The following is a 14,347-nucleotide window of genomic DNA, read 5'->3' as shown; positions in this document are numbered from 1 at the left end:
ACAAGCCTTCTTTACTGTGAGAACTGTGAATCTATGGAATAGTCTACCGCAGGAGCTGGTCACAGCAGGGACAGTAGATGGCTTTAAAAAAGGCTTAGATAATTTACTAGAACAAAAAAATATAAGCTCTTATGTGTAGAAATGTTTTACTTCACTTTTCCCATCCCTTGGTTGAACTTGATGGACATGTGTCTTTTGACAACCGTACTAACTATGTAACCCTTGGAAGAAAATAGAAGATTTAGTAAACTACTTGGGGACGCCCAAATGTTGGCAGCAAAAAAATTATTTTTGCAGACATTGGTTATTATAACCAACACCATCAGTCAAGGAAGTAATTGAAGATCTAAAGAGATCAGTGGAAAAAGCAAGAGAGATATTTAAAGCCCACCTAACGTTTCAGGTGACTTTTTAGAATAAGCCGTTGTGTGTGTACTTGAGTAATAACACTATTGTATGGCCATTATATGACATATATGCATTTTTTACCAGCTTTCCCCTTTGCAAGTTCTCTCTAAGCTAGTGGATGGAGCCCAACTGCTATCATGTCTTCTATGCATTTCACACATTGGGAAGAGGAGAATTCTTCTCTCCTATCTCTATCTGTCACATATGTATATATGTATGTATATATATATATATATATATATGTGTGTGTATATATATATATATATATATATATATATATATATATATATATATATATATATATGCATACACATTTTACTTTACTTGAAGGACATCTTTTTTTTCAACCGTACTAACTATGTAACGTTATAGAAGTAGCAGCAGCACGGAGGCGATTATATAGCAGTAAGGGTATATTCACACACAGTGTTTTCAGACGTAATTCTGGAGTTTTACGCCTCGAATTACGCCTGCAAAAACGCCCCTAATAAGCATACAAACATCTGCCCATTGCTTGCAATGGGTTTTACGCAGTTCTGTTCCCACGTGGTGTAATTTTATGCGTCGCTGTCCAAATGCAGTGCGTAAAAAGATGCTCGCTAAAAAGAAGTGCATGTCACTTCTTGGGACGTTTTTAGAGCTGTTTTTCATTGATTAAATTGAAAAACAGCTCCAATAACAGCTGAAAAATACGCCGCGAAAAACGCGAGTTACAAAAACGTCTGAAAATCATGAGCGGTTTTCGCCTGAAAACAGCTCCGTATTTTCAGACGTTTTTGGATCGCTGCGTGTGAATATACCCTAATAAGCAGTGTTGCTGAGAATCCAGCACTGGGGTGATATATAAATCTTACCAGCAGTCTGCGTGTCCTCTCTCTCTCTTTCGTCCTGCAGTTTGCCTTCCCTGCTCTATAACTAGAGATGGATTTTGCTTGACAACAGATTACTGGAAGGGAGATACATAGTAACAGTAACTTCACACAAAATGTTGTTATTTAAACATGCAATTCAATTCTAACAGTACTTTCTTGATCCCGCAGCACTGCATGTTTCAAGGGTGCGTGAGTAAGCTCCCACGCCAACATATAAAAAAAAATGGGAACTCAGCGCTCCAAGGTATTATGCAATAAGTGATATTTTATTTCACATATAGCAAAAAGTAGAAATAAAATATCACTTATTGCATAATACCTTGGAGTGCTGAGTTCCCATTCTGTATTCAAGTCTAACCGCAAGTAAATTACAATGTTTATCCACATCAGGTATACTATTAGATCAGCATAAGTTGTTTGAAAGTTAGTGTCCATTTACATGGGCTAATGATCGGGTGAACGAGCGCTCCTACGAATGTTCTTGATCATCCGTTTGTGTAAATATGGCAATGATCAGCCAACGAGCGAGCAAACGCTTGTTTGCCTGGCTGATTGGATTTTTTTTATGCCGCTATAAAAATAAACATTTGTCGGCAGGGATGTGCTGCCGACAATATGCAAACTGTTAGAGTACGGATGATTAAAGAGAACCTTTCACCTCCTCATACATGTGCAGCATGTAATGGGGAGGACTGCACAAACCCTGGGGCACTTTACATTTTTTCTTCTACCGCCCTCCGTTATTTAGATATCGGTGCCATTATATTTGGCGCCTGATATTTAAATAACCCCCTGAACTGTCAACGGGGCTTGTACTGGCAAGGGGGCTTGTTACTGGTAAAGCCTACTGCCATTGAGATCTAATGGTCAATGAATATCCTGAGGTTAATCTTTGGTATGGTTCTCATTGGGGGTTGGTTGTTGTTTTTTTTATGTAAGAATAAACTTTGTATGATTTTTGGAAGATCAAAATTTTAAATAAATAAAAAATTATACCTGTTTGCACAATATAAATATAAGTGCTTATGGCAATAAAGCTTAAAAATTCATGATGACACAGCTGAAAAAAAATTACATACACGCCATTGAACCATTTCAGACCAATACCTGCATACCACGAAATAAATGGCTTCTCAATTTTATGGGTGTTATAAACAATTTTACATAAGATCGAATAATTAGATCTATGGAAATAAATGGTTGCACTTCCTAAAACTTCCTAGTTTAAAAGAGAAGCAAGCCTTGACCATTACAAAACATTTTACTTGGAACTTGAAGGTAAATGTAAAAGGACCCTTAGATGCCTGGAATGGCTGAGATTACTTCCAGATAGAGTAGATCTGGAGATAGAAATCTATATTATATCTGTCCCTTTAATATCCTTGTTTTGTATAGACGCATCTAATTTGAAACCTTCTAGCCCCTTCTCCCTCTCCACTGCTACAAGTTAGAGATTGTCTCATTTTGACTACAGGACCCCCTGTCAGAGCGAAACGAATATTACGTTACCGGCCACCGCCGACTCATGGTCTAATGGCAAAATCCCACCCCTATCGAAGATCAGAAAAGACCGACATCTTATGGATTTATCAATTTCTGCAAATACATTATCCTAGGGAATAAATCAAAAAGAATACTAATATATTATTCATTCTTAGAAACCGTACAGAATTTGAAAGCTTGCTCTTTTCCACAGAGATCCCCCTAAAAAAATATATATACTCTAGACAATCCTCTTACTTTTAACTCCTAGATATCGGAACAAAAACATATTAAGGCTTGGAAAAAGGACCTACCTCCTAAAAACTTAATGTGTTTCAAAATACAGGAGAATTATTACAAAATTTTCAAAATGTGGTATTAAGCCTCTTTCACATTTGGGTTCGCCATTCGGTTCTTCTGGTCCCTTTAGAGGAGCAGAACAAGGAAATAACCGAAAGCGCCGGTTCCGTTGCACCACGGACATCGCCGATGGAACCCATTGACTTAAATTAGTAACGTCAGGGTGTCCGTGGTTTTACCAAAAACAGTAGTAGCTGAGCTATTGTTTCTGCTATTCTCAGCCTGATCTGCAATGGAGGATGAATTTCTAAAATTCTGTTTCCACTGCGTCATTATGGGGTATTGAGTGCAGAATGATGGGGAAATACTTGGGATTTTTTTATTTTTATTTTAGCTCAAGGCCTTAACATAACAAAAAGTGAAAGGGTCTGAAGACTTTCCGAATGCACTGTACTATAGCTTTGTCGACCGCTATCTCGCCTAACTCCTAAACATGCACCCCATGATAATAAACGAAAGCATGAGGCAGGATGACTTGGTCCACTTATGCAGTTGCTGTGGAAACCATGCCACCCTATATGAAACTGCAGCTACCGAATGTGACTACCAGTTAGTAACCCTGGTCTCCTAAAGGAAAATTTTTTTATTTTTTTTTTAAATAAAATAGTTTAGAAATCTGTATGTGACTTTAATTTTATTTTGTAGTCCTTGTCCTGTGGAATGTTATTCTAAAAACTGTGCTAGACTCCAAGCATAAAACAGAACGTTTATTAGTATGATGGATTCAGGAACTAGGGTTTTACACTTACAGGAACAGATATTTGCTGTGAAGTGAATGATCTTGTTTGAGATTTCGTACTTTGTATTCTCTTTCACCTTTCCAAGTTACTTTATCTGCTGTACCTGAGATAAGCTGCTGATGCAATGTTAATGTTCTCAGAAGAAAGCAAAAACAATCCAGTGGATGCCACCTAGCGCACGTCTCATCAACAAGTGCATACAATCAGGGGCAGATTAAGGGTACCCTGAGCCCCAGGCACTTTTTTAAGTCTGCATCCCCCCCCCCCCCCCCAGAATGCTGAACTGAAGACGCTGTACCATATATATTTGCAGTCAGTTTTCAGTTTAGGCGGCCACAGATCTGACACTGTTTTGAATTTGCTGTAAAAGCAGAATGAGCCATACAGAAGAGAGAAAGCAGAATACTTTGAGAACATAAAGAGTCAGAAACTTTAAATTGCTTATGGTTTCCAGAAAAAAATCTGCTGTGCGTAAACATAAAGAACCAGTCTCCGTTGTTTAACCCATTAAAGTCCAAAGCATTTTTTCATTTTTCACTCGCCGCCTTCCTAGAGCCATAACTTTTCTTTATTTTTACGTCAATGGAGTTGTGTGTGAAGGATTATTTTTTGCGGGAGGAGATGTCTTTTTTATTGGCATCATTTAAAGTACCACATAATGGTTGAATTCGAAAAAACTGAGATTCCTCCATGTTTTTTTTTTTTGGTTAGTTTGTATGTATGTGTATATTATATATATTTTTTATTTTTTTATTTTTATTTTTTATATATATAGATATATTTATTCAAAAAGCGGGATAAAAAAGCAGCACCGTTTTCCAAACACGTACGGTCAGGGTGCAATATTCCCGTTTGGACACGTGACCAGTGTCCCCAGATACCAAGTCAAATCCTTCAAAATACGAGACAGCACACCTTGATAGTGAAAAAGTGGATTTATTCACCACATGCAACGTTTCAGCCCTACTCCATGGGGCCTTTCTCAAGCATCCAGAACACATATATAGATCTATACATCACCAGAACACAGCTCAGTACGTATATACAGCCCCAGAACCAAGCTCGGTACATATATGCAACCCCAGAACCAAGCTCGGTACATATATGCAGCCCCAGAACCAAGCTCGGTACATATATACAGCCCCAGAACCAAGCTTGGTACATATATACAGCCCCAGAACCAAGCTTGGTACATATATACAGCCCCAGAACCAAGCTCGGTACATATATACAGCCCCAGAACCAAGCTCGGTACATATATACAGCCCCAGAACCAAGCTCGGTACATATATACAGCCCCAGAACCAAGCTCGGTACATAATTTGCAATTTCAGTTTAACCCCTGTTATATAAGTTTGTACGGCATAAAACTACAGCACCCAGTATAGCCAGAACAATCGTTAGGATATGCTTGGAGTTGTTTTTTCACAAAAAAGAACGATACACCCATCTCGCTGAAGATCATACAGTTACTACAGTACTGATCAGTCACAGGGAGAATAAACATTTACATTGAGTGACTCACCGGTGACGCCTCAGATTATTTTTCGTTCTTTTTATCTTTTCTTCTCCATCCGGTCCAGACCTCTATGATGACTTCTCTCGGCCACAGCACATTTCTGCAGTTTACCGCTCAGATGTCTTCGGCTCCTCACTTTTCCAACATTTCCGCGCCTATAAACGAAGATAAAATTCTCATGGTGCCACACTCTATGCCCCTAAATATAATCGGATCACACACTGTGCCCCAGAATATAATAGTGCTACACACTGTGCCTCTGAATGTAATCGCGCCATATGCTGTACCCATGAATGAAATTGTAAAACACCACACACACTAGCAATGCCCACTGTAGATAGCGCCAGTGACATTGCTGCCTCTAGATAGTGCCAGTCACGATGCCCCCTGTAGATAGCGCCAGTCACAATGCCCCCTGTAGATGGCGCTAGTCACAATGCCCCCTGTAGATGGCGCTAGTCACAATGCCCCCTGTTGACAGCACCAGTCACAATGCCCCCTGTAGACAGCACCAGTCACAATGCCACCTGTAGACAGCGCCAGTCACAATGCCAGTCACCATGCCCTCTGTAGATAATGCCAGTCACACTGCCCCTGTAGATAATGCCAGGCACACTGCCCTCTGAAGATAATACCAGTCACAATGCCCCCTGTAAATATTGCCCCCAACGCTGCCCACATAGGAAAAATAAAAAACATTCTCGCCTGTCCCCGCAACAATACACTGACTGGTCAGTAACCAGGCAGCGTCATCTGGGGGTAACGGCGGAGTCGGCGTGATGACGTCATCACGCCGACCGTGTCATTGTTGAAGCGCCGAATGGCGAGGTGGGAACTTATAGTTCCTGTCTCACCAGCGCAATAGTAATAAATTGTATTCGCGTCCTAAGGGCGCAGATACAATTGGGTGAGAGGTCCCACTTCAACCCGGTTCTCTGGGAGAACCAGGGCGAACTGGGCCCCCTTTCAGGCTCCAGGCACTTGCCCAGATTGCCCTCATGGTAATCCGCTCCTGCATACAGTACATAATCTTGATTTGAAGGGGTTGTCCAGTCCCTAAAAATGTATGACCTATCCTCAGGACAGGGCATCGATATCTGATCGGTCAGGGTCCGATACCCAGGAGCCTCGCCGATCAGCTGTTTTGAAGGGGCCACAGCGCATGTACGTGCGCTGCTTCCCCTTTCATTCCGATCACTGCTCACACTGTCAATCGCCGACACAGAAGTAGTGGAGGTTCACAGTATTACAACCTTCTCCCATTGAAGTGAAAAGGCTGTAATACTGTGAACCGCCACTACAAGTATGTCAGCGATTCATAGTGTGGGAAAGTAATGAAAATGAAGGGGAAGCAGCGCTCACACGATCGCGAAGGCCCCTTCAAAACAGCTGATCAGCGGAGCTCCCGGCAGTCTGACACCGACCGATCAAATATTGATTGCCTATCCTGAGGATAGGCCATCAATTTTTAGGGACTGGTTCACCCCTTTAAATAACTAAAGAAAAATGGAAATCTATTCGCAGCGCACAACTGATTTGAACTGTGCAAAACGTTTGTATTTTTCTTTCTACACTTTTGAAAAAGTTTGGGCCTACCTCTTTGATTTACCAGTGCTCAGGACAATGGCCGTTATTTGGTTTGAAGTTAATCATTGATACTAAAATAATTAGTAGTTTGATTACAAAAGAGTCTAGTATGCATTCTCGTACAGCATTAAAGGCCCTTTTACACAGGCCAGAGATAGGGCAAACGAGCGCTCATACGAATGCTCGTTCACAAACATTGGCCCATGTAAACAGGGCAGTGGTGAGCCAAAGAAAATGCAAATGCTTGTACATCAGCTGATTGCCCATTTTTATGGCCACATAAAAGATGCGCTTATTGAATATGAAAAAAAAAAAAAAGATGCGCTTATTTGTATCGCATCTCCTGTGTAAACAAGGGATGTGCTGCCGGCAACATGCAAATGTATGGAGATGAACGATCATAGTAGCATTCGTTCTTCCCCATTCTCCCAATCATTGCTTCATATGGAGCAAACGAGCGCCGATCGACATGCTAAGTTGTAGATCATCACGCATTTTTAAGGGCCCTGAGGCCCCATGTAATCCACTTGTGGCTTTAAAGGGTTTGTATAACATTAAAAAAACATGGCTGCTAACTTTCAGAAGCAATACCCCATGCAACCCATGTACAAGAGTGGTGCTGTTTTGGGAAGAAAGCTGCCTTTTTTTGTTTTTAACCTTATTCCACCCTGATCATGTATTTCATTTATTGAGTATTGGGTTGCAGTACTGGTAAGGCTCCGTTCACATTGCATTTTTGCCCTATGTTCGGTGTAGTCGCCAGGACCGCGTATACCTAAGAAATGTTGGCATACCATTTTTTTTTTTTTTGCACACAGTCTTATGCGCTTTCCTATACAGAAACACACAGTAAAAAACTTTTAGCGCACAATATTCTTTTTTTACAATGGAAGTCAGAGGACAACGTATGCCATGTTTGTACAGCGATGGTAGGGGGCTAGGATTGCCGTGTGAGCATGTGCCCTCCTGTTGAAGCAAAGTTCTATGCACAACCGTTTTCTGGCTAGGCATCGCACCTCAAGTTCACGTGTGGCACTAGCCTTCTACATTCTCATTGCTACTTTCCAAACCTCTGTTTACTGCTGCTTTACTACAATGATCTCTCAATGAATTCACAATGAAATTGCTGAACTGGTAGTTTTTTTGATATATTATGGACAACGCTCTGTTCACATCTGTGTCGGAGGTTCCGTCAGGAGCCTTCGTCGCAGATCTGGTCCAAGATGCCATAAAAAAATAGCGCAACATGCTGTTTTTTGGTTTTTTTTCCGATAAAACAACAGCACCCGACACTAACATTTTTGTTGTTGTTGTTGTTGTTCTGCTCCTGTCACACCGCAAAACAGCAGAAACACCGAATGCAGGCGTGTACCCAGCCTAAGGCCCCATGCACACGACCGTAAAAAACCTAAATTTTTGGCGGTCCGCAAAAATGGACCCATTCACTTTCATTGAACGCGGACACCTTTCCGTAGCGCTACGGATGGGTGTCCGTGCCGTAGAAATGTTCTGAAAATTATGCAACATGTCCGTTCTTTTGCATTTTGCGGGCCGTGCTCCCATACTTTGTATGGGAGCACGGCCCGAAAATGCGGGTGGCAGTCGGCCGTGATTGCAGGCGCGGTCGTGTGCATGGGGCCTAACTCTGTACTGTGCTCCCAGCTTGTTAGCAGTAGTGCGTTCTGACACTGACTATATTGGCAGCAATGAAGAATAATAAATTATTTTAAAAAGTACAAGGTTTATCTAAATGTGAATTTCTTTTCTCTTTTGCAGTACGACTTCATGACAGCATATCGGAAGAAGGGTACCATTACTTAGTCTTTGACTTGTAAGTAGACATTTTAGGTTTATGTATTTCTGTTTAATAGTGCTTTGATAATTTAATTAACGTTTTACACTTTGCCAAGTCTCATGTATGAGCATGGTATTTATTAGCGGTACAGGCAATACAATTAATTTTTTTTAGCCAAGAAAACAAAATGCTGTGTGCTTGGTTTTGTGCACTTGTTTGCAATGAGTGTGGCTGAAACACCTGAACTCAAGAATTAGAAGGGGTGTCTACGTATGTTTTGCCATATGTTGTATTTGTTCTTGCAGTCTACCATCTACAAAGAAAGTACCCCCTCTAATAGTGTTGTTGGAAGGTTGGGAAATTGTGTAGTATTTTTGCTCCATAACGGAATTCCATAGGTACTGTTATGAATAACCGTTGAGCAGAGGTCTCTGGGGGTTCTTTCGAATAAAGCCTTTAACCCCTTAATACCGAAGGTATCTCAAACCTTAATGACCGAGCAATTTTTTAAGTTTTTCCATGATCTCATTCAATGATCTATAACTTTTTTTTATTTTTGCGTCGACATAGCTGTATAAGGACTTTTTTTTTGCGGGACAAGTTGTATTTTATAATAGCACCATTTTGGAGTACATATAATTTATTGATTAACTTTTTTAGTGGGGTACTTGAAAAAAAAAACAGATTTTGCCATTTTTTTTGCGTCTTAATTTTACGCCGTTTACTGTGTGGTATAAATAACATAATAACTTTATTCAGCGGGTCGTTACGATTGTGGCGATACCAAATTTATATGGATTTTTTTTATGTTTTCCTACTTTTACACAGTAAAAACACATTTTTTTTTTCAAAATTAATTTGCTTTTCTGTCACCATATTTTAAGAGCCATAACTTTTTTCTTTTTTGACCGATGCAGCTGTATGAGGGCTTTTTTTTGCGGGACGACTTGTAGTTTTTATTGGTACCATTTTGGAGTAGATGCGACGGTTTGATCACTTTTTATCAAATTCTTTTGAAGGCAGGATGAACAGAAAACAGCAATTCTGGCGGTTTTTTTTTGTTATATTTTTTACGCCATTCACCGTGCAGGTTAAATAATGTAATCATTTTATAGTTTGATTCGTTACGGACGCGGCGATACCAAGTATGAGTAACTTTTTTTCATAAAGTATTTTGCAAGGGGAAAAAGTGGGTTTTTTCTTTTCTACTTGGGACATTTATTTATTTCAAACTTTAACTTCTTTTTTTCTTTTTTTTTTTTTTTTAGTCCCACTGGGGGACTTTACTGTGCAAACTTTCGGTCACTATTATAATACACTGCAATACTTCTGTATTGCAGTGTATTATTGCCGGTCAGTGTAAAACTGACAGGCACCTGTTAGGTCATGCCTCTGGCATGGTCTAATAGGCAATTACTAAAGGCAGACCTGGGGGCCTTTGTTAGGCCCCCAGGCTGCCATAGAGCCCATCGGCAACCCGCGATGCACGCGGGGATGCCAGTGGGGTGTGAGAGGGAGCCCCCTCTTTCTAAAATCACTCAGATGCGGCGCTCGCTATTGAGCGCCGCATCTGAGGGGTTAAATATGATCGGAGAACACTGCTAGTGATCTCCAATCGGTCGCATGACGTCTGAGGCTGTTACTAAAATCTACATTGAGAGTTCACAGAGGAGATCCTTTATACAGATAAGGAGAGCTTTTTCCTGATCCATCGGACAGCAAGCTGTAAAGGTTGTCCGAGAAAACGGATGACATCCATACGGGTAGGGGGGCACTGAGCCTCATACTCTTGTACCTGTTGGTCACTAATCATTACCTGTTGGTCACTAAAGGATCTCTAGACACGAAAATTGATGAACACTCTTTATTCATTATATACACGCATGAACTGCTGTTAATGTCGTATCACCTCACGATACTGGATACAGGCTTTGAATGAGCATCAAAACTTCAGTACATTTTTTATATATTGTCTGTAAAATTGTGTTTTTTCTAAAGTTAATTTTTTAAGAGAAACAAGTAAAAGCTATATTTTATATACAAAAAACTCCGGATCTACTTTCCTTTTCTATTTTTATATTACGGAGAATTCATTAAAAAGAAGTCTGGATGGTGGACTTTATCTTTCATCATCATTCATTACTTACATTTCACCTCTAGTTTGCTTTAATTCCTGTGAAACGCCTAAAGGATTAATAAACTTTCTGAATGCGGTTTTAAATACTTTGAGGGGTGCAGTTTTTAAAATGGGGTGATTTATGCGGTCTATCTAGTACATAAGGCCCTCAAAGCCACTTCAGAACTGAACTGGTCCTAGACAAAATAACCTTTTGACATTTTCTTGAAAATGTAAGAAATTGCTGCTAAAGTTCTAAGCCTTGTAACGTCCTAGAAAAAGAAAATAATGTTCAAAAAACAATGCAAATATAATGTAGACATATGGAGGATGTTAATTAGCAACAATTTCGTGTGGTATTACTATCTGTTTTACAATGTAGATTACATTTAAAATTAGAAAAATTATCATTTTTGCACATTTTCTTCACATTTTGGCGTTTTTCACAAATAAGCTATGAATTTATTGACCAAATTTTTCCACTAACATAAAGTACAATATGTCACGAGAAAACACTCTCTGAATCGCTTGGATAGGCAAAAGCATTCCAGAGTTATTACCACATAAAATGACACGTCAGATTTGAAAAAACGGGGCTGGTCATTGAGGCATCGAGGACACTTACAAACCATTGCAGAAACTTTTTATTTTTATGGTTTCAAACAATATTCTGAGCAAACATGCTATTTGACCTGGAACATTACTTTGTAACCTTTCAGTGGAATTAACAGGACGACGTGTTTACTTCTTTTAGGTGCTCGAGTGCAGCCCTCACCATGGTTCGCAACTGGCTTACTGACTTGTAACAATGGTTACAAAATGTATTTGCGAATACCAGCTAATGTGATCCCCATCATACTTTTAAGTATTGTTCATCTCATTAATTCATTGCTTCTGAACAAGCCGCCCGCAGTGCTTATTTTAATGATAATACATGACAGTGGCATATTGCTGCCATTCCACCCCCACACAACTGTTAATGGTTGCTTTTAGTAGCTGTAGGAATTAACCATGTCATACTGAGCTATCTTCATATAACATCATATATGGAGATAAGGGGACCTTTTAATTCTGAATAAATAAGCTGTACCAGTAGCCACTGACTGCTATGGAATTAGTGTCACTGGTAATTGCTTTGTGTTACAGATGAAGACATTCGCATCATTTGTGTGCTACCTAACGGCTGTAGCTTCGCATACATTTGTACCCACGAATATTTAACTATTTGAATGCTGTGTATCCAGTTTAAGAAATCTAGCGATGGGTTTCCTTTGCATACCTATTTCATGGGTAACAAAGACTAATATAGTAGCATAGGACAATATTAATAACGGTTAGTGAGATACTTATAGGATACTAGTTGTTACAACCAGTTTGTCAATCGTTTCAGAAAAGTCTGCCAGAATTGGTATAGGTAGCCATGTAGAGAGACTTAGGGATTTATCATCTTTCAATACCTGGTTAAATATAGAGGGCAAGAAGCTACAGTCGCAACTGGAGCCTGTTGGGGCCAAAGGCCACGTAATGAGACCTGACACTATATTGCCGACTCTGGGGCTATGGAGCCCTGTACCATACGAGTAGTCTGTAGAGGCATTTAGAATATCTATAGCCCAAGGCCACAGCATAAATTATTCAGAACACCACCAGTTAACGGTACTTTAATTTTTGTGATTTTCATCACCCTGTTATCTTCTGGTGACTGGCGATAAAATCATTATTTGGGAGATTCGCATTCTCTTCTCGTGCCGTGTAATTTTGGAATATTTAGTTTTGAAAGATTGGGCTTCCTCAGAAAAAGGAACAGCTTGAAATCCCACTAAGTACTTGTGCAATTGTTCTGTGAAACTTCCTACTCCTCTATATATCTAATCATGGTACACGCGGTCTCTCACAATGGAAAACATAATTTGGCAGAAACAAGTTGGCTCCATTGTCTGACAGCACTTGCAGCACTAGCATGCCATTCTTCTGAGTCAGGTTGGCACAATATCCTTTAAGCAAGAGAATGAAATTATAAATGGGCAAACTTGAATTGTAACAATTTAGTAAAGCGCTTCTATGACTTCCGGGAATCTTATAGAACTGGACAGATCAAAGATGACATAATACAAAATGACACCATGTAAACAAATGTCAAAGAAAAACTTGTCATATTGCCATATTGTAGTTTTTTTCTTACAGTGCTGCTGGGTTATGTTTTGTATATGTATATGCTTAATTTCCTCAGTGTTTATCACATGACAAATAAATAATCGCATAAATGAAACTTCTAAATGTATTCATGGTATATTTATCCATATGCAATTGTCAACCATATTCTGTCGGATCTTAATGTCAATTGGACAGGTTCCCAAATTACTTACCTGCCATGTGGTATAGGATGAAAGAACTCCTATGAGTGTGACTATTTCTAGAGAAAAATCAATGGCTAAATCGGAGATAAAAGCTTTGTTCATGGACCCTTTTAACCTTCAATAGGCAGATAAAAGGCATTACTTTGGAGCAACAAATGGCATGATTGCAATGTACAAAAATTCATGCAGCCAGATTATACTTTCTTATTCATATTAGCCTTTGTTCACATGCACAGCACCTTTCTGTGCAGCCCTTGACAGGATAGGGAGTCCTAGTGCTGCCTACAAAGTCTAGGGGTTGTCCAGTCCTAAAAAAAATTGATTGCCTATCCTCAGGATAGACCATCAACACATGATTGGTGGGTGTTCGACTACCGATCACGTTTTGAAGGGGCCACGGCACTCGTACAAGCACTACTTCCCCTTCATTCCTTTCACTGCTCGATCTGGGAATAGTCAACACACCTGTAGCGGCGGTTCCAGTATTACATCCGTCTCCTGTTCTGTTGAATGAGAAAAGGCTGTAATACTGAGAACCGCCACTAGAAATGTGTTGGCCATTCACAGTACAGAGCAGGTAAGGCATGAAGGGGGAGCAGTGCTTGTAGAAGTGCTGTGGCCCCTGTAAAACAACTGATCGGCGGGGGTGAAGATAGGCCATCAATTTTTTTATGACTGGAAAACCCATTTAACGTTTATTGAAATTCTGGCACTGGCAGGTATGTTACTTTGAAACTTTGACAATACAATACTTAACAGGAACACATCAATATTTCAATAAAGATTACAAGACTAGACTGGATATGGTATTCAGTGTAGGTTATATTTCAAGCACTTCAACTGGTGGGACACTCGGAAGAGACGGGTCTTGATAAAGTAGCAATAGTAACATTTAGGTAAGCTCTTCATCGTAACATACGTCACACTGGCGGCATCTTTGCTGCACTCAATGCAACGTTGGGACAGTCTGCTGTTTTTGTTTTTCCACTAGTTCCACTTCTGATACCATGGGACATGGAAACATTCTGGGACAGCCACATTGGATGTCACCTGTTTGCAGACAAATGAGAAGCAATGCTTTGTCTATCTGTTCTGATATAGCGATGTTATT

General features: G+C 39.9%; 1 protein-coding gene across 12 annotated transcripts in view; it reads left to right on the top strand.

Annotated features, from left to right (window-relative positions):
- Positions 1–14,347, top strand: part of CAMK2D (calcium/calmodulin dependent protein kinase II delta) — a 265,790-nt gene that overhangs the window by 141,105 nt on the left and 110,338 nt on the right. For all 12 annotated transcript variants that reach the window (XM_075860580.1, XM_075860576.1, XM_075860572.1 and 9 more), the window contains exon 4: positions 8,745–8,799. In XM_075860580.1, coding sequence (XP_075716695.1) covers positions 8,745–8,799 — 55 coding nt within the window. The remainder of the gene's footprint in view (positions 1–8,744; positions 8,800–14,347) is intronic.

This window comes from Rhinoderma darwinii, chromosome 1 (assembly GCF_050947455.1).
Source record: "Rhinoderma darwinii isolate aRhiDar2 chromosome 1, aRhiDar2.hap1, whole genome shotgun sequence".
Lineage (NCBI taxonomy): Eukaryota > Metazoa > Chordata > Amphibia > Anura > Rhinodermatidae > Rhinoderma > Rhinoderma darwinii.
This window is presented reverse-complemented; position numbering and strand designations above follow the sequence as displayed.